This window comes from Danio aesculapii, chromosome 17 (assembly GCF_903798145.1).
Source record: "Danio aesculapii chromosome 17, fDanAes4.1, whole genome shotgun sequence".
In the NCBI taxonomy this organism is placed as follows: Eukaryota; Metazoa; Chordata; class Actinopteri; order Cypriniformes; family Danionidae; genus Danio; species Danio aesculapii.
In genome coordinates, this window is record NC_079451.1 from 53447222 (window position 1) to 53468462 (window position 21241).

A 21241-nucleotide genomic window follows, 5' to 3' on the forward strand; every position below is an offset into this window, starting at 1 on the left:
TTTGATTTTAGAAAAGGAACATTTTATTTTGTCCTCTTACGTTCAGCTTCAGATGTTCTCCAGTCTGGCAAACACATCAGAGCCTGAATGACGAACAGACGCTGGTGTCACGCAGACGCATCTCTGCTCTTCCTCTTCTTCTTCTTCTTTAGTTTAGTGTTTGCTGAACAGCCGGCATTATTTCTGCTTCACAGTCCAGCAGCAGATTCTTCAGCTGCTCAGCAGACAAACAGACCGTCTGGAAGAGGAAAACACAATTTTTTAACACATTTTAAACAGAATTATTTTATTAACAAATTTCTCATGTCTTTGCATGATGACAGCACATAATATTTGACTAGTTATTTTGTAAGATACTAGTATTCAGCCTAAAGTGTCATTTAAAGGCTTCACTATGTTAATGTTATAGTCAATATTATCAGCCCTTAAGAATTTATTATTTCTCAATTGTCTACAGAACAAACCACTGTCATCCACTGACTTCCCTAATTAACCTAATAATCTAAGTTATGCCTTTAAATGTCATATGTGATTTAGCTATAATAGACGAATGTTCTTGTATATGTTTGCAGTGTGTGAGAATGATTAATGCTAAAGGTTGATTTTTCAGCTGATTTGGTCTTCTTGACGGAGTGTGTTCACGAGATCAGTGTTTACAACATTTACGGATGTGTGTGAAATACTGGAGGCCAATGTGAAAAGATTCGCTCAGGAATCACCAGCAGAGGATTCACGACTCAGATGATTCATTCTCATCATTTATAATAAGCAGACTTACATCATTCAGAGCTGGAGCTCGATTCATACGACAGACGGAGAAATCGACTGAATCTTTTCACGCTTACAGAGATCCAACATTTATTCTGTCTTCGTTATCTCACTGTTGTGGCACTAAAACCCTTGAAGACTTACCCAGTGTCTTTTGTTCATTTAATAAAGCTCAATAGGGTGCAATGTTCAGGCCTGGGAAGGTTACTTTAAAAATGTATATCAATACAATTTCCAATTTACATGCTTTAACCACCCTGCTGACTTAATAATCATTTCTGCATGCATCATTGGGTCAAAAAGGATCTGCCTTCACTAAACCTCTAAGATAGGGCGATTTCATTTCAATCTTCAAATATATTTTACATTAACAAATAAGCTCATCTTCATCTTCATCACAAATTCTGTGAATGTGCAGAGACCAGAGGAGGGTTAAATAGTAATCAGTAACGTAATTGATTAGATTATTGAATCTTACTACATTAGAATACTCTGAAACAGCACTGAATCCCATTTGTTTGTGTTCATAGCTTGAATATTTCAAAGCTTTGAAAATGAAGACAGAAGAAACAATTCTGTGTCAACGTTCATTTAGATGGTGTCAAATGAAGGATTGACAGTGTAACACACAGTAGGAAAGACAGTTATTAATGTCCAACAATAATGTCTGATCTCTTTCTGAGAGGGGTTTGTCTCAGGCATTTAAAAGCTCAACACATCAGAATGCAGTGAAATACTGCGGTTCTTCTGTTCATTAATCAATCGTTTACATCAAACAGACTCCGGGAAGCTTTTAACATCTCAGAGCTCCTCAAAACTGTTGACAGAAACTCTGAGACTCAGACTAAACACTGAGAGAGCAGAGAAACAGCTAACAGAACCAGTGAGAGACAGAGAAAAACAATAAAGAAAGAAGTCACTCAGTGCATTGTGGCCTGCGAACCTTCAAACGTCAAGATTTTTTAATTCAGCCATCAGTTCAACGTGATCAATGACTGTAGAAATCAGTAATTTCAGTTCAAGACTTTCAGTTCATCATATTATACTCCATTCAACTGAAACCAGTAAGTCTGATTGAGACTGAATGAGTATAAATGTGTCTGTAAGTCAAACTGAGCCTAATTAAGCCTGATTTGAGTCTGAATGAGTACAAGTTTTACTGAGTCTGAGTAAGTCTTAATAAGTCTAATTAAATCTGACTGAGTCTGTATGATTCTCATAAGTCTCATCTCTATACTCATCTAAATGAGTTTCAGTAAAACTCATTTGAGTGAGTCTGAGTCTGGATAAGTCTGAGTGAGTCTGAGTGTGGACAAGTGATGAAGTCTGAATCTGAGTAAGTCTGAGTCTGAATAAGTCTGAGTCTGAATAAGTCTGAGTCTGGATAGGTCTGAGTCTGGATAGGTCTGAGTGAGTCTGAGTCTGGGTAAATGAGGAAGTCTGAGTCTGAATAAATCTGAGTCTGAATAAGTCTGAGTCTGGATAAGTCTGAGTGAGTCTGAGTGTGGACAAGTGATGAAGTCTGAGTCTGAGTAAGTCTGAGTCTGGATAAGTCTGAGTCTGAATAAGTCTGAGTCTGGACAGGTCTGAGTGAGTCTGAGTCTGTGCAAATGAGGAAGTCTGAGTCTGAATAAATCTGAGTCTGAATAAGTCTGAGTCTGGATAAGTCTGAGTGAGTCTGAGTGTGGACAAGTGATGAAGTCTGAGTCTGAGTAAGTCTGAGTCTGGATAAGTCTGAGTAAGTTTGAGTCTGAATTAGTCTGGGTAAGTCTGATGAAATCAGATTAAGTCTGACTGAATTTGTATGATTCTCGTGAGTGTCATCTCTATTCTCATCTAAATTAGTCACAGTGAGTCTGAATGAGTCTGAATAAGTCTGAGTATGTTTGACTGAGTCGAAGTAAGTAAGAGTGAGTCTGAGTCTGGATAAATCTGACCAAGTCTGAATGAGTAAGTCTGAGTTTGAATGAGTCTTTGTGAGTCTGATCTGAGTAAGTCTGAATAGGTCTGAGTGAGTCTTATCTGAGTAAGTCTGAGTGAGACATACTACTCTGCTCACATACTGTTTTCCACATACTATACAGTAGAGAAGTATGCGGTTTTGAACGCAGCCTGAGTCTGAGTAAGTCTGACTGAGTTTGGGTGAGTCTGAGTTAGTCTGAATGAATCGGAGTAATTTTTATTTAAGCCCCGGTCAGAAAGTCACTAAATCAGATTATGTGATTTTGTCTTGACAAAATCTTGACTTGTCTTGGGAACCAAGTGTCCCAGACTACACATTGCTTCACGATCAGTCATCCTGTGACGTCTACGACGAACGTTATTTCCCAAAGCAGTCACAAGTGTTGCTATAACAATTTTTCTTATATTAGTTTATGTTAGTTTATCTTATTTCAATCTCAATAAACACTGATGCTTGCTGACCACTCATGACATAAATAGAAATCTAAATGCATATTTTTCCTGCCAATGTTGCTTACTAAACACTCCCTTGCCTGAATTTGCCACAAATGAGACAGATAAATTTATTATTACAAATAAAATAAATAAATTATTTATAGATAAATTAACTGTGAGATAAAGTTGCTTAACACACCTTAATATTTTAGAAAAGGTAGTTAAAGTTTGCATAACCAATGATTGATCTTATCTACCCATGGCCCACCCATAAGTAAATATGCAGCACTCGCGGATATAACTGAGAAATTATGTTCTCCTATTGCCCAGTGACAGAACTCATGCTAGACTTTCTGCGATGGTGTCGAGAAGCGTCGCAGGCATGGTATTGGTTGTCGTGAACTATGCCATATTACACAAGAAGAAACAATTGAATTGCGTGTCACGACGTCCATTTGTTGTTTATGAATCCCTATGACACACTACATTATGAATAATTTTGAGTCTACATAACTTTGACTAAATCTGACTGAGTTTTTGAATGATGGATAAGTCTGAGTCTGAATAAATCTGAGTGAGTCTGAATAAGTCTGAGTGAGTCTGAATGAGTGAGACTAAGTTTAAATAATTTGAGTCTGAATAAGTCTGGGTGAGTCTGAATGAGTGAGTCTGAGTCTGGATAAGTCTGAGTGTGGATAAGCCTGAGTCTGAGTTAGTCTGAATGAGTGAGTCTGAGTCTGGACAAATCTGAGTCTGAGTGAGTAAGTCTGGATAAGTCTGAGTCTGAATAAGCCTGAGCCTGACTGAGTCTGAATGAGTGAGTATGAGTCTGGATAAGTGTGTCTGGATAAATCTGAGTGAGTCTGAATGAGTCTGAGTCTGAATAAGTCTGAGTAAGTCTGGATAAGTCTCAGTCTGAATAAGCCTGAGCCTGACTGAGTCTGAATGAGTGAGTATGAGTCTGGATAAGTGTGTCTGAATATATCTGAGTGAGTCTGAATAAGTCTGAGTGAGTCTGGATTGGTCTGAGTCTGAATAACCCTGAGTCTGAGTTAGTCTGAATGAGTGAGTCTGAGTCTGGATAAATCTGAGTCTGAGTGAGTAAGTCTGGATAAGTCTCAGTCTGAATAAGCCTGAGCCTGAGTGAGTCTGAATAAGCCTGAACCTGAGTGAGTCTGAATGAGTGAGTCTGAGTCTGGATAAATCTGAGTCTGATTGAGTAAATCTGGATAAGTCTGAGTCTGAATAAGCCTGAGCCTGACTGAGTCTGAATGAATGAGTCTGAGTCTGGATAAATCTGAGTCTGATTGAGTAAGTCTGGATAAGTCTGAGTCTGAATAAGCATGAGCCTGACTGAGTCTGAATGAGGGAGTCTGAGTCTGAATAAATCTGAGTCTGATTGAGTAAATCTGGATAAGTCTGAGTCTGAATAAGCCTGAATAAGCCTGAGCCTGACTGAGTCTGAATGAGTGAGTATGAGTCTGGATAAGTGTGTCTGGATAAATCTGAGTGAGTCTGAATGAGTCTGAGTCTGAATAAGTCTGAGTGAGTCTGGATCGGTCTGAGTCTGAATAACCGAGTCTGAGTTAGTCTGAATGAGTGAGTCTGAGTCTGGGCAAATCTGAGTCTGAGTGAGTAAGTCTGGATAAGTCTGAGTCTGAATAAGCCTGAGCCTGACTGAGTCTGAATGAGTGAGTATGAGTCTGGATAAGTGTGTCTGAATATATCTGAGTGAGTCTGAATAAGTCTGAGTGAGTCTGGATCGGTCTGAGTCTGAATAACCCTGAGTCTGAATTAGTCTGAATGAGTGAGTCTGAGTCTGGATAAATCTGAGTCTGAGTGAGTAAGTTTGGATAAGTCTGAGTCTGAATAAGCCTGAGCCTGAGTGAGTCTGAATAAGCCTGAACCTGAGTGAGTCTGAATGAGTGAGTCTGAGTCTGGATAAATCTGAGTCTGATTGAGTAAATCTGGATAAGTCTGAGTCTGAATAAGCCTGAGCCTGACTGAGTATGAATGAATGAGTCTGAGTCTGGATAAATCTGAGTCTGATTGAGTAAGTCTGGATAAGTCTGAGTCTGAATAAGCATGAGCCTGACTGAGTCTGAATGAGTGAGTCTGAGTCTGGATAAATCTGAGTTTGAGTGATTAAGTCTGGAAAAGTCTGAGTCTGAGTGAGTCTGAATGAGTAAGTCTGAGTCTGAACAAGCTTGAGCCCGAGTGAGTCTGAACAAGTGAGTCTGAGTCTGGATAAGTCTGAGTCTGATTGAGTAAATCTGGATAAGTCTGAGTCTGAATAAGCATGAGCCTGACTGAGTCTGAATGAGTGAGTCTGAGTCTAGATAAATCTGAGTCTGAGTGATTAAGTCTGGATAGGTCTGAGTCTGAATAAGCTTGAGCCCGAGTGAGTCTGAACAAGTGAGTCTGAGTCTGGATAAGTCTGAGTCTGGATAATCTGAGTGAGACTGAAAGAGTCGGTTTGAATCGGAGTTAGTCTGAATGAGTCTGATTGGTTGTGAATGAGTGGTATGAACTCACGCTGCTCTCCTGAGTCTCTTCCAGGATCTGCAGCTGCTCCTGTATTTCTCTCAGACGTCTCTCATCCTCTCGTCTCTCTCTCATGGCCCACAGCCTGTGATCTCCTGTCCTCTCCTCCAGACTCGTCTAAAACACAGCCAAGAGGTTTCATTTCTGAATCAACAGACAATGAATGTGTAGAAACAGAACCGATAACGTTTAGGGCTGTTTTGGGGTGGTCACATGTTGCAAAAGGTTAAGAGAAGTGGAGAGATTTTGAAATCTGGAATCGCATAAATAAGATGAGACATGCTGAAACACCCTCTAGGGGAGATAAATCAAAGATATGTGCAAACACAAATGCAATTCCAAGTCAAATGTTGAAAACAAATCATGAGATATGAGGAGCAGCAGAAACTAGTGAATTTTCTTAAGCTTTTATGTAACTCAAACAGTTGAACATTAACAACACTGAAGTTTCTGCTCTGTGTAAAACTGTGAAAAGCAATAAAAACAGCACATATACAGAACTCTTCATGCTGAATTCACAGAGACCGCAGATCTACAGATCCCACATTGTTCTCACACATTTCCATCAAGCTAAATGCATCTTTACTGACCCTCAGAACCACTAAACACAGGTGTGTAGCTAAAACGAATGGGTTTTCCAGTATTCTCACATCACGTTTCCACCACTGACCATCAGAAACAAACAACCACAGTGCATGGCTTGATTGTAAAGTTATACATTCCAGACGGTGTGCATCATATAGCAGACACATAAAGGAGACCTATTCTGCCCCTTTTTCCAAGCTGTAAAATGCGTCTCTGCAGTGTCTAGAGCGTGTGTGTCTGATTTTGAGCTGAGAATAACACACAGATAATGTCCTCTACCTCTCTGATACTGACCCTTTCAGGCTTTGATCCTAATTGTGGTGTTTTGGTGACTGTCGCTTTAAATGCAAATGAGATTGTACTCTTTTCAGAAGAGGGCGGAGCTACAAAGTCACCATAGTGACAGATGTAAAACAGCAGTGTGTGTGTTGTCAGTGCTGGTCAGGTGTGCATGTGTGCTTCAGTGTGAGTGTGTGCTTCTGTCAGTCTATGTCGCTCCTGTCTCTGTTGATCTAAAACTCCACATCTATAATCCTCTTAGTCTATGGTGACATTATCTTCAGCAGCTCAAACACTCTAATGGCTAATGGACAGACGGCTGCTTCTCACTCAGGGCTGCTGTTTATGCTAATGAGATGGAGAGATGGGCACTAGTGGGCGGGGCTTTCCCCCTCTGATGACACGTACAAAGAGAGAATGTCAATCAAAGTGTTTCATTCATCAAGTCTGATTAGAACAAACACAATTCATTCATGTTGAGCATTAGAGGCTGCTGGAGAGATTCACACACTGCTCACACACACACAGCTGGGGTTAAACCTCGTATGAAAGTCATTTTTGCATAATAGATGCCCTTTTAATGCACAATTAACTAAACATCACAGCTTGACCAAAATATAGTGGATGATAAAAAGATTTAAAACATCATTGTTTAGGGTTTTTAGCAGTTAAAACAGTGACCTGTAGGTCAACAGGAGGGTTAAATACAGTGGTGTAAGGTAACTAATTACAAACACTCAAATTACTGTAACTGAGTAGTTTTTCTCAGGAATTGTAATTGAATAAGTAGTGTTAAAAATGTGTACTTTTACTTTCCCTTGAGTATATGTTTAGTGCAGTATCTGTACTTTTACTCCACTACTTTCCTTCAACCTGCATCACTACTTTATTTTTTCACTTGTCTATGGGGATTAGAGAAATCAGTCCTGTGATTTCTGTCCAATCAAATTGCATATATAAGGTAAATAATGAACTACCTCAAGACATGTGCGATTTATAATTGCAGCAAACTGTTTGGAGGCAATAAAAGTGTCCAAGAAGATGTCCAAAATCTTTACACGCATTGACCCAGACTGTTTAGATGATGTCACTGATGAAAAGATGACGGATGTTTACTGTGTGATGACCGAAATGGCCTTAAACACCCAGCAGCACAAGATCTCAACATAATGTCTGATTGAAGTTGCACCCCAACGTCGTGGGGACATTGCATTTCATTTGGAAATGTAAATTGTGTTGACGTCAGAACCCAATGTCAGGCCGACGTCAATGTCCAACGTCCAACCTAAAATCAACCAAATATCAACATCTAATGACGTCGTGTGGACATTACCAATATGATGTCTATCAGACTTTGGATTTTGATGGACATACCTGACGAATAAATGTCAGTATTTGTCGTCAATATGGCGCTGGTTTAAGATGTTGGCTCGACATTGGATTTTGGTCACTTTCCAACACAACTTAAAATCAACCAAATATCAACGTCAATTGACGCCATTATTGGACATCAAAATAATATTTTCCTTAGACACTGGCTAGACATTGAATTTTGGTCACCTGACATCTAACTAAATCCAACCTAATATTAACGTCTTATGATGTTGTGTGTCTGTTGGGCAATAATTAAGGCACTACAGAATATTACGTTTACAAACATCCCCTAACTACATGTATATGCATCAGTTTTAACAGCGTCATACTCACTACTCTTGAGTACTATTGAAAGGGCTACTCTTTACTCATACTTTGAGTAATATTTACAACAGATACTTTTACTCTACTGCACTACATTTTTAGGAAAGTAATGGTACTTTTACTAGAGTGTGATTTTCCAGTTCTCTTTCCACCACTGGTTAAATACCACCATATCAGAATCAAGAGCTTTAATATTAAACACCTAATGGAAGAAACACACTTCTGAATATGATTGTCCATATGTATATATGTATTTGAATATGAAGCAGTGTTGTTATGCACTTCGATTACAAAGAGAGATCTTTGAAAAGAAATGGAGTAATGGCTGGCTTTCTCCACAACGACAATATAATCATCTATAATTTAACATTAACATAAATTTAGAGGTTATGCATCATTGCAATATGTTTGACAACCATTTATTGTATTTTATACTTATTTTATTTATTTATTTATTTATTTATTTATTTATTTATTTATTTCCTTGAGGTTAATTTAATGTTTTGATATATGTATGTATAGAGATACACACGTGTGGAATGGATGTACGTGTGTATATACGTATATATGTATGTATGTATGTATATACAGTGTGTATTATTATTTATTACTTGTTTGTTTTGTTCCCACTGGCTATACATTCCTCAAAAAATCAATAAAAACTAAGTATATTAGTAATTTAAAAAGAAGAGCGGTGTTGTTAATCCTGAAAGTACAGCTTGTAGAGCAGCAGTGATGTGTAGCTGCAGCTGCTGTGTGTCTGCTCACTGTGAAACACTGATCTGGAAACTGGCGTCTCTCTTATGAAAACACAGAGCCGGAGTGAGTCAGAGAGAGAGACTGAAGCAGCTCTGGATGACTGTTCACTCAGTGCCACGTGGAAGCAGGAGCAGAGCCAGAGGTTCCCTGAGCAGGACCACAACTACTGCAGCGGAAACACACACACGCACACGCACACGCACACACACACACACACACACACACACACACACACGTACTTACACACACACAGCATACCAGACCTGCACTAACACAGACACACACACACGCATACACACACACGCACACACAGGCATACGCACACACACCGGATTTGATCTGGATGAACACACACACATATACACCAGATTACACCAAGACAAACACACACACACACACACACACACACATCAGACCTGGATTAACAGACACAAACACATATTTGCTGTACAAACATATACATATATTTACACACATAAACACACACATACACATATATACTCACACAGACATACACACATTCATACACTTATATACTCACACAGACACACACACCAGATTAGACCTGGATAAACACACACACTCACACACACACACCAGATTACACCTGGACTAACACACACACACACACACACACCAGTCCAGATCAAATTAGCTTAGACCAAACACAACACAAATAAAAATAAAACTGAGACACACACACACACACACACACCCTTTCCTGCAGCATTCGAGCAGAACCTGCAGAACAGAAGCTCATGAATCAAAGTTACAGCTCCACTTTAAAGTCCAATTCCAGAGAATCATTCCAGTGTAAATGATTCAGTGTTCAGTGAATCGAGTGGCGTCAGGTTCAGGAATCAGCCCAGTGAACCGAATCGAACACAACAACATCCTGAAGGAAATATGGCAGAACACAGCGATAAAGAAAGAGGATCCTGAACGCTCCATCATCTCTGATCTACATCTCTCCATCCCTGAACTTCTGATCTTCAAATCTTCAGTAACACTTTATAATAACTGCACACACTATAAATCATTTATTAAGCATCAACTCTACATTATAAGACATTCATAAGCAGCTTATAACTAAAGCCACAAAGGCTGTATTCTTGACTTATTAATAAAGTATGAAAATATACAATTCAGCATATTAAACATGTTTATGATGAAGTTTTCACTACTAAATGAAGTATTGCATTATAATATAACGCAGATATTTAAGAATAGTTGGTGTTTTATTCATTCAGAATGAGTGAAATGATTAATAAACTATTCAAATTAAAGTTTATATGTCCTATTATTCAGGCATTTAGTAATAGTCACTCTAGTAATAGTTTTGAGACCTATTTGAGGACTATATATGCTTTGTAAGTCCCTTACAAATGACATCAACTTTTTGCTTAATTAATTATTGCATGATAAAATTATTATATTATTATAATTTTTAATTGTTATAAAATAAAATAAAATATTTAAAAAAAAATAATAATAATAATAACAATAATAATAATAATAATAATAATAATAATAATGTAATAATAATAATAATGAATGCCATATACTAATGCACAATAAAAAGTTTTTAATAAGAATAACATTATAAAATACATGTTTTTTATTGTAAAGTTACCCAGATTTTGATTCCATTTATAAGTTAGACTTTAGTGTCCTTTGCAAATTTAATAAATAAATAAATCAAAGACCTAAAACCTCCAATATTCAATAATAATCAGGATTATTCAACAACTGATGCTGATTTTTGACTATTAGCTTCAAACACAGCTTCATTTGCAAGCGTATTTTAAGTCTGAGACTGTCTAGAAGTGTCTTGATCATAAATCTGACTTACATGTATTAATATTTCAGCCTCAAGCAAGGCCAAATAAAGGCCAAATCCTGAACTCAGAGAGGGATTAGAGGGCATGGCTTCACTAACAAATGATTTTAATCAGACTGTAAATCTCAGTGATGATTATGAAGGGAGATAAATTATGAATAAAGCAAAAACAAACTTCTGCCAATAGACTCTCTCTTCTTTTTGTTCTTTTTTAATTAAATATCTATTTTAAACATTGTGTTGTGTTTTTTAAATCATTGTGAAAAATGCATTTATTGTTATTTATTTTTCTACTATTATGCACTTATTTATGAAAATTATTATAATTTTATAATTATTATAAATTATAATAAAAGGTCTGTATTGCAGTTTTTATTTTGTATATATTTTAGCTTTTTTATTCTTTGTAATATTATGTCATTTATTTATTTATTTATTTATTTATTTATTTATTTATTTATTTATTTATTTATTTATTTATTTATTTATTTATTTATTTATTTATTTATTTATTTATTTATTTATTATTTATTTTTAAAGGTCTGCATATTTATTTATTCATTATAATTTTTTTAAGGTCTGCATATTTATTTATTTATTATAATAATTTATTTATATTTTTTATTTATTTTTAAGGTCTGCATAGCACTTTTCTATTTATGTTTTATTCATATTAATCTTTTATTTGAGTTTTTTATCTTTTTAATAATATGTCATCTTTTCATAATTTTTATGAAAAATAATTTACTTTTATTTATTTTCTATTATTAAAAATTTATTTTTTATTATTATTTATTTTTTATTTTTTAGGGTTTGCATATTTATTTCTTTATTTCTTTATTTCTTTCTTTCTTTATTTATTTATTTATTTATTTATTTATTTTGTGATTGTTTGAAGTCTAGTGGTTCTAAATTTGCTGTTGCTTTTTGTTTAATATTATTGCTTAATATTCAATAAAATTCCAAAAAGATCTTGAATAAATCTTTAACAAAAATCAATATACAGATAACAATAAATAAATAAATAAATAAATAAATAAATAAATAAATAAATAAATATTCTAACCTCACTAGCATATATTTGGTTCTCAATTAAAGCCCAAATTCACTTACTACTGGTACATTTTCAGAAAACAGCACATATTATCTGCATTTATTTTTCTTCTCCAGTAAATGTGTCTTGATTTAAGGATGCTTAGATATTTGTGCTGGAAAACAAGTCAAACTCCTCGAGGAGAACATATATTTTGCTCTTGTTTGTGCTGGAAAAGCAGATTGAGATGCAGAAGAGAAAGACAGTGCTGTTGTGGTGTTTTCTCAACTACTGTTTGCTAATTGTGGAGTAAAGTGACAGATGAAAACTCCCTGTCCTCAGTCCTCAAACCTCACATTCTTCTATAAATACTGCTGAAATCCCTCACACAGACCTCCAGCCAGAACGAGCGTCACTGGGAAAGAGTCTCAAACATCTCCCAGGCCAATAAAAAGAGAAACCAAGCTCAATAATTCATCATTTATGACACTTTTCCAGCCTGTTGGCCTGACGGAGACGTGAGCTACTGTTACAGACACGCATAATGAGAACATTAAAAACATACGCAGAACGAAACTCATCACAGCTGGAGGAATAAAAAGAGGAGTCTTATCTCTCTTGATTGCTTCCAGTTTCCAGTTGTTTTAGTTCACAATAAATCTATTGTCGGACAGTTCTGTCATGGTGTTCCCCAGGATTCTGTCTTAGGTCCTACAAACTTTGAGTATTTAGATGCTCCCTCTAGGACAGGTTATTAGAAATCATATCCCCAAATTAATATCAGCACAAAAACTACGATACTGGGAATACTAACTGACTGCCTATGTCTGACCCATTTCAGAATTGCGGAAACATTTCATGTATTTTTCCATTCATTTTCCTTAAACTGGAATAATATAAAGGTGTGCGGCATGGTGGCTCAGAGGTTAGCACTGTGTCCTCACAGCAAGAGGGTTGCTGGTTTGAGTCCCAGCTGGGTCAGCTGGTGGTTCTGTGTGGAGTTTGCATGTTCTCCCAGTGTTGGTGTGGGTTTCCTCCAGGTGCTCCAGTTTCCCCCACAGTCCAAACACATGGCTATAGAGGAATTGATGAACTAAATTGGCTGTAGTGTATGAGAGTGTGTGTATATGAAAGAGCGTGTATGGGTGTTTCCCAGTACTGGGTTGCAGCTGGAAGGGCAGCTGCTGTGGAAAAAAAATATGCTGGAATAGTTGGCGGTTCATCTTGCTGTGGTGGTCCCCTATAAATAAGGGACTAAGCTGAAGGAAAATGAATGAATGAATGAATAATTGGGATGCAGCAAAATCACCGGTTAGGTTAAAAATTGTCTGATTCTGGTCCCTGGCCTGTCGATTGGTTCATCTCTAGTTCAATATTTGCTAATGTACTGGTGGATGCAGCTGTCATAAGATAATATAGGGCAAAATCCCCATGAAATCTGCTTGCATAACCAAAACCCCAGCGAGCGTGTATTTTATTGGGTTACACCTGTTTTGATCCAGGTTACATATAGACAGAGATTTCAGCAGATTTCAGAACGAAAACAAAATCTTCTTTGCAGGATCAGTTCAATCTCATTGTTAAGACCTTTTGAACTGCAGATTTAAGAAGAATTAAGACTAATTAAGGCCTTATTTTTGCATCGATGGATTACTCTTCAGTGTTTGGACTCTCAGTAGTGATTATTAAACCACACTGAACTGAGCTAAACTGAACTGAACCTAAACACTGAAAACTGAACTACACTGTTCCTATTCACTATAATCTTCTATGTGAAGCTGCTTTAACACAATCTCCATTGTAAACGCGCTATACTAATAAAGGAGAATTGAATTGAATTGTTTTTATAGTATGGAATTTAAGACTTTTTAAGGATCAACCTACACCCTGTGAAATATGATATAGGGAACATTTGATTGTGTTTCTATTACTATTTCAGCAGTATTTATAGGAGAATTACTATTGTTTTTAACTTACTGTTCAAACTTTTAACCCATAACAGAGGTGACGATAACAGACTTCCATCATGTTGTGCTTTAGCTCCAGATGCTAACCTCACACCAGACTCCACGTGGCATGTCTACAACACAATTGTAAGTATTTTCATCATATTGTTGTTTGTAAAAAGTGAACTGACCAAAATATCGCAGTAACAGGGTTGATATAATTAATCTACAATTGATGAATCCTGAACATTTTGCACAAATTAATGAGAGCAGAATAACCACATGCCTTTCACAGTTTCCCTCCACAGGAAGTGACATCACTTGGAGCAAGTCACATGCTTTGTCAATCAGTGCTTTACAGATTGTTCTGCCACTTTATAACTGGTGTAACAGAGCTGACCCAAATGCAGAGACACACACTAAATGTGTTTTATTAATCACTGAAATTACGAACAATACAGAAAATAGAGGATTCTTGTAAATGTTTATTTAATTTAATAGTGTAAACTTAGTCATCTTAGTCTCTATTTCAGAGGTCGCCACAGCGGAATGAACCGCCAACTATTCCACCATATGTTTTACGCAGCGGATGCCCTTCCAGCTGCAACCCAGGGCTGGGAAACACCCATACACACTCATACACTACGGCCAATTTAGTTGATCAATTCCCCTATAGCGCATGTGTTTGGACTGTGGGGGAAACCGGAGCACCCGGAGGAAACCCACACCAACACGGGGAGAACATGCAAACTCCACACAGAAACACCAACTGACCCAGCTGAGACTCAAACCAGAGACCTTCTTGCTGTGCTAACCACTGAGCCACCGCGCCACATAAGATGTATTATTATTAGTAGTAGTAGTAGTGGTGGTAGTACTAAAAAATGCTATTATTATTATTATTATAATTATACAAAATAATATCAAAGCAGACTTGATTAATTCTGAACAACTCACAGGAAGCATTTGTGCAAAACTTCTTCATAAACTCTTAATAAATGATTCCTCTTTTGGATGAAATCAGCTGCAGTACCTGAGAACTGGAGCTCCGCACAGACAGGAAGTCCTGTACAGGAAGTAGCAGCTGCAGTCTGGAGTCGATGTTGTATAGAGTGTGGCGTTCAGAAGGTTCTGGACTGAAACCTTCACCGGCCGAAAGGGATGGCAAGACCAGCTGAAAACCAGAAGAGCTGAATTACAAACCGAGAAGCCTGAAATATCATAATGAAATCTTTTCTGCCCCCTTATACAAGCTGTAAGATGCATCTCTGCTGTGTCTAGAGTGTGTGTGTGTGTGTGTGTGTGTTTGAGCTGAGAATAGCACACAGATAATGTCCTCTACCTCTCTGAAACTGACCCTTTCAGGCTGATCCTAACTGTGGTGTTTTGGGGACTGTCGCTTTAAATGCAAATGAGATTGTGCTCTTTTCAGAAGAGGGCGGAGCTACAGACGGCCATGGCGACAGATGTAAAACAGCAGTGTGTGTGTTGTCAGTGCTGGTCAGGTGTGCATGTGTGCTTCAGTGTGTGAGTGTGTGTGTGCTTCTGTCAGTCTATGTCGCTCCTGTCTCTGTTGATCTAAAACTCCACATCTATAATCCTCTTAGTCTATGCTGACATTATCTTCAGCAGCTCAAACACTCTAATGGCTAATGGACAGACGGCTGCTTCTCACTCAGGGCTGCTGTTTATGCTAATGAGATGGAGAGATGGGCACTAGTGGGCGGGGCTTTCCCCCTCTGATGACACGTACAAAGGGAGAATGTCAATCAAAGTGTTTCATTCATCAAGTCTGATTAGAACAAACACAATTCATTCATGTTGAGCATTAGAGGCTGCTGGAGAGATTCACACACTGCTCACACACACAGTACTGCTTAAACCACCTACAGAAGTGATTTATGCATAATAGGTGTCCTTTAAATCTGAAACAAAATCTTGTTTTTCATATTCCTACATATTCCAACACTCATCTTTGCATTTAAAATGACATAACTGAGTGAATGACCCTCAATGGATAAACTCTCATTCATGTGCATCAGTTCATGATTGTGTAAAAAGATGTTTATCAGCAAAACAATGATCATTTAAAGCCTTTAGGAATTCAACAGCCTTTATATAAAGATTTCTCAATAACTTTTATGATCTGATTTCAATATCGGAGCATAAAAACCGCGTCAGCCTCTGTCACCGATTTCATGCTGATCTTCCAGAAGCGTTTGCATGAAAAATAAAAACTAAATAAAATAAATCCATCATGCGCCATGTCATGATTATAATGATTCTTTAGCTTATAAACCTCCCCTTCAAGTTAAGTGTTTATTTATTGGCTTAAAATCAAAACAGCTTTTTGCTATTTTATGCATAATAAATGCTGTAAATGACAATATTTCTATTTAAAATTTGGCATAAATGTCATCAATAGTTTACAGAATAACACAATAATGATGCTTTACTCAAACACATAACTATAAATCATAAATACAGAGAAACTGGAAATCTGGAAAGTGATCTCGTCATATTGTTCTATAAAGCTGAAACAATGCTAAATACAATTAAACATTAATTGATCTTATATTTTAAGCAGGTGTGTATTTTTGTCTATTTAAAATATTTAATATGCATAAAATTAGTCAGTAGTTTATTCATTCATTGATTCTCCTTCAGCTTAGTCCCTTTATTTATCAGGGGTCGCCACAGCAGAATAAACCACCAAGCATATGTTTTACACAACGGATGCCCTTCTAGCTGCACACCAGTACTGGGAAACACCCATACACACTCATTCACACACACACACACTCATACACTACGGTTCATCAGTTCCCCTATAGCGCATGTGTTTGGACTGTGGGGGAAACCGGAGCACCCGGAGGAAACCCACACCAACACTGGGAGAACATGCAAACTCCACACAGAAACACCAACTGACCCAGCCGGGACTCGAACCAGAGACCTTCTTGCTGTAAGGCCACAGTGTGACACCACTGAGCCACCATGTCGCCCCGTTAGTAGTTGAAAAAGTTCTTAAAGTACAAAAAAAATCCACAAAAACAATACTAAGTGCAGTAACAACTGTAGTATTTTACACACAACACAACACGTCGTAGATGTGTGTGTGTGTGTGTGTGTGTGTGACAGGTTTATCAGCATAAATATGATCATTTAGAGCCTTCAGGAATTCAGTTGGCATCATATACAGATTTCCCAATAACCTTGATATTCTGCCTCTGAGCATAAAAACACAGATTTGTCCCAGATCTGATGCTGTTTTTCAGAAGCGTTCGCATGGAAATAAAGCCCAGCGGTTTTCCTGCACCTGGTATTTGCTTTTGGACGTCACACAATCTTCTGATTTCTGCTCAGTCCAACGAGCCTCTAAAGCCAAATATCTAAGTGTTGACTAATATCCTTCTGTTTCCCAATGAGCGAATCTCCCATCAGGCCGAGCGGCGAGCGTGAGGTCAGAGGTTCGCCGGGGTGAGGTAAACTCTGTCCCGACGCCCACATTTCTGATTAAAGACTCAATATAATGACGGTGAGCTCATAGATCAGGCCGAGCCGAGCAGAATCTGAGCTTATAGCAATAACACACACTGCTGAACGCTGATGACGAATACATTTACAGATCAACACAAAACTATAAGGCTTCTGTTACCCAAGTGCTGTTTAATGGAGAGGTTTCAACACATTATTAACCCTTGTGTAGTGTTCAGATTGACTCCCCTTTGGTTCTGTTGGTGCTGTTTTTCCTCCATTGACTTCCATCATAATCACATTTATTGATTGTAAAGTCATGACAGCAGATAATCATGCATTCTTGATTGATGCTGGTTTTTCCTGCTGGGATTAAGAGGAACAGAGTGTCATTTTCACTGTTGATTATCAGTTATCAGCATTAAGGCTTTAGATCGGCCTGTGCTGAAGAGTTTCTGTCTTTTATATGGAGTTCAGTGGAGTAAAACAGCAGATTATAGTGTGTGCAGAAATACACTTACTGCGTTCTGACAGCTGAGGGGATGATTCTGAGTTTCTCAGACACATCAAGGTAAGTGTACAAAGGTCTCACACATCCACACACACACACACACACTACTCCAAATAACTTAATTTAAAAGGCAGAAACTAAGCTTTTTTAGCACTATAACTGATGATCAACAGTGAAAATGACACTCTGTTCCTCTTAATCCCAGCAAGGAAAACCAGCATCAATCAAGAATGCATGATTATCTGCTGTCATGACTTTATAATCAATAAATGTGATTATAATGGAAGTCAATGGAGGAAAACCAGCACCAACAGAACCAAAGGGGAGTCAATCTGAACAGTGTGTTGATGAGTTTATGAACACCTTCAAAGCATTTTCCCAAAATATGTGTCAAAATCAGATTTGTCAGCAGAAATCATCACATTTGCTGAAACACAGAGAAAGATGTGGCCAAATTAATTAATCAACCCAAAGTGGATGAAAACAACCCAACAGCACACACGGGGTAAACATAATAGCTTTTACTAATTTTTAATAACCAGTTTCTTATGTCTTTGATGATGACAGTACATACTATTTCACTACTTATTTTGTAAGATATTCAGCTTAAAGTGACATGTAAAGGTGTAACTAGGTCAATTAGGCAAATTAGGGTAATTAGGCAAGTCATTCATTTTGCAATCATATTTCCAATGAGCCTGGGTTGGATGGATGTGTGTGATGTTTTTTCTCCAGTCAAAACCAATGCAGATGTCGGCGCCAATAGCCTAGTAGTAATGTGCGCCGACATATAACACCGCTGACGTATAACACGGTGACCAGAGTTCGATTCCTGGCTCGAGGTCCTTTGCCGATCCTTCAACTCTATCTGTTCTCAATGCTTTCCTGTCTGAAATCTCTACTGTCCTATTATAATAAAGGTGAAAAAACCCTTAAAAAATATTATAAAAAATAATAAAAATCAATGCAGACACACAGTATTCACTAAACGACAGGGCTTACCGTAACCAACAAGTTAATATTAAAAAACCCCACCCTCACTGAACTGCCTGGCCATAAAGAATCATTTCAATCATTTCCCTTCGTCTTAGTCCCTTATTTATCAGGAGTCGCTACAGCGGAATGAACCGCCAACTATTCCAGCATATGTTTTACACAGCGGATGCCCTTTCAGCCGCAACCCAATACTGGGAAACAGCCATACACTCTCATTCACACACACTCATACACTACAGCTAATTCAGTTCATCAGTTCCCCTATAGCGCATGTGTTTGGACTGTGGGGGAAACCGGAGCACCCAGAGGAAACTCACACCAACACGGGGAGAACATGCAAACTCCACACAGAAACACCAACTGACCCAGCCGGGACTCGAACCTTCTTGCTGTGAGGCCACAGTGTTAACCATTGAGCCACTGTGCCGCCACTATAAAGATTGGTTATTTCAACTGCAGCCATACAGAGCGTGCACTTTTCCGCATTTACAGTAACGCCAGTGAACTGTCTTTGTATATGTATATTGTTTGTTCAACTGCACATTTTGTGGGCTGAACGTGCACATTATGAGAGAGTGGAGGCTCTCGGACAGAAGAATGAGAAGAGCAGCATGTGGTCAGAGGATCTGCATATCTCAAACACAGAAATCTCTCAGTCTTTCAGTCAGATAGTACATCCAGAACAAAAATCTACAGATTCTCAAATCAAGATACATTTACCAGAAAAACACAATGATATTAAAGAGCACCTATTATGACCAAATGACCTTAATGTGGGCTTTAAACCCAGGTGTGTGTGTGAATCTCTCCAGCAGCCTCTAATGCTCAACATGAATGAATTGTGTTTGTTCTAATCAGACTTGATGAATGAAACACTTTGATTGACATTCTCCCTTTGTACGTGTCATCAGAGGGGGAAAGCCCCGCCCACTAGTGCCCATCTCTCCATCTCATTAGCATAAACAGCAGCCCTGAGTGAGAAGCAGCTGTCTGTCCATTAGCCATTAGAGTGTTTGAGCTGCTGAAGATAATGTCAGCATAGACTAAGAGGATTATAGATGTGGAGTTTTAGATGAAGCACAACTGGACATTATATAATAAGAAAGCATGGAGTGTAAATTGTTGTGTAATATTTATTAGTTCTTCAAATGAAGCATATTTATTGCTGCATAAAGGGTTTCAGAACTCAGTATCTAGTTGATCATTTCCAATAATGACTGTATATGGTACTGTTGAACTGTTGATACACAGCAATCAGAGTTTTGCTAGAAAAACAATCAACCAGCTCTGAACAAACATGGGAAAAATAAACAGTTTACACATCGCTGGATTAGAAGAGCGAAAGTGGCTGATAATGACGTGATGTGGAGTGAAGATATCTGACAAGCATAAGTGATTCTAGAAATACTGCCAAAATCACCATCTGCACCTTCTCTGTGCACTTATAGACCCTCTGAAGACACTTACAATGAGCAGAAAGGGGAAACCCTGACTCAGTTTATTCACTAAACACACCTTAGAAACACTTTAGAGATTACTAACATCATCACAGAGAAGCTTTTGCTTTTATAACTGTCGAGGATCAGCATGTCTGGAGAGTTTAAACTCTTTCTTGCTTCTGTCAAAATTCACATTATTTCTAAATATTTCTAAAAACTCCTGCTTGAGGGCTGAATCTGTGTCCAAAAACTACATTACCCATAATGCTTAATGCAGAATTCCACTAATTACATTCACAAGCATATTGCTCCATAAGAGATTACAACTTTCATGCAAATGACAAATATTTAAGTCTAATTTTCATCTTTTTTGTGTGTTTACTTCACTAATATAAAAAACATTTGCATGACAAATATAATTTCAGTATTATTTGCAATTTCAGTGATAAAAAAACACATTTAGTGTGTGTCTCTGCATTCTGGTCAACGCTGTTAAATCAGTTATATAAAGGCAGAACAATCTGTAAAGCAAATGATGTCATTTCCTCTAGTGAGAAACTCTGGAAGGCATTGAGGCGTGTCGTTATTCTTCCCTCATTAATGTGTGCAAAATGTTCAGGATTCATCAATAGTAGATTAATTATGTTAACTCTGTTACTGCGATATTTCAGTCAATTTCTCATCCACTCTTTAAAAAACAATAATATGATGAAAATGCATAAAATTGTGTTGCCATGAGGAGTTCGGTTTGAGATTAGCATCTGGACCTAAAGCACGAAATACTGGAAAATAGTCAACTCTTACCATCAATCATCAACTCTGTTACCGTCAACTCTTTTCTTCATCAACTCTATTACCATGCACTCTTATCGTCAACTCTGTTCCCGTCAATTCTGTTACCCTCAACTCCCTTACAGTCAACTTTGTTACCGTGATCTGTTACTGTCAACTCTGTTATTGTCAACTCAG

General features: G+C 37.6%; 1 protein-coding gene across 3 annotated transcripts in view; it reads right to left on the reverse strand.

The window, feature by feature from the left end:
• fsip1 (fibrous sheath interacting protein 1) overlaps positions 1 to 21241 on the reverse strand; it is a 41467-nt gene continuing 20226 nt past the window's right edge. For all 3 annotated transcript variants that reach the window (XM_056477027.1, XM_056477029.1, XM_056477028.1), the window contains 3 exons: positions 14883 to 15023; positions 5701 to 5826; positions 1 to 238 (listed from right to left, as the gene is read on the reverse strand). In XM_056477027.1, coding sequence (XP_056333002.1) covers positions 149 to 238; positions 5701 to 5826; positions 14883 to 15023 — 357 coding nt within the window. In that variant the 3' untranslated portion in view covers positions 1 to 148. The remainder of the gene's footprint in view (positions 239 to 5700; positions 5827 to 14882; positions 15024 to 21241) is intronic.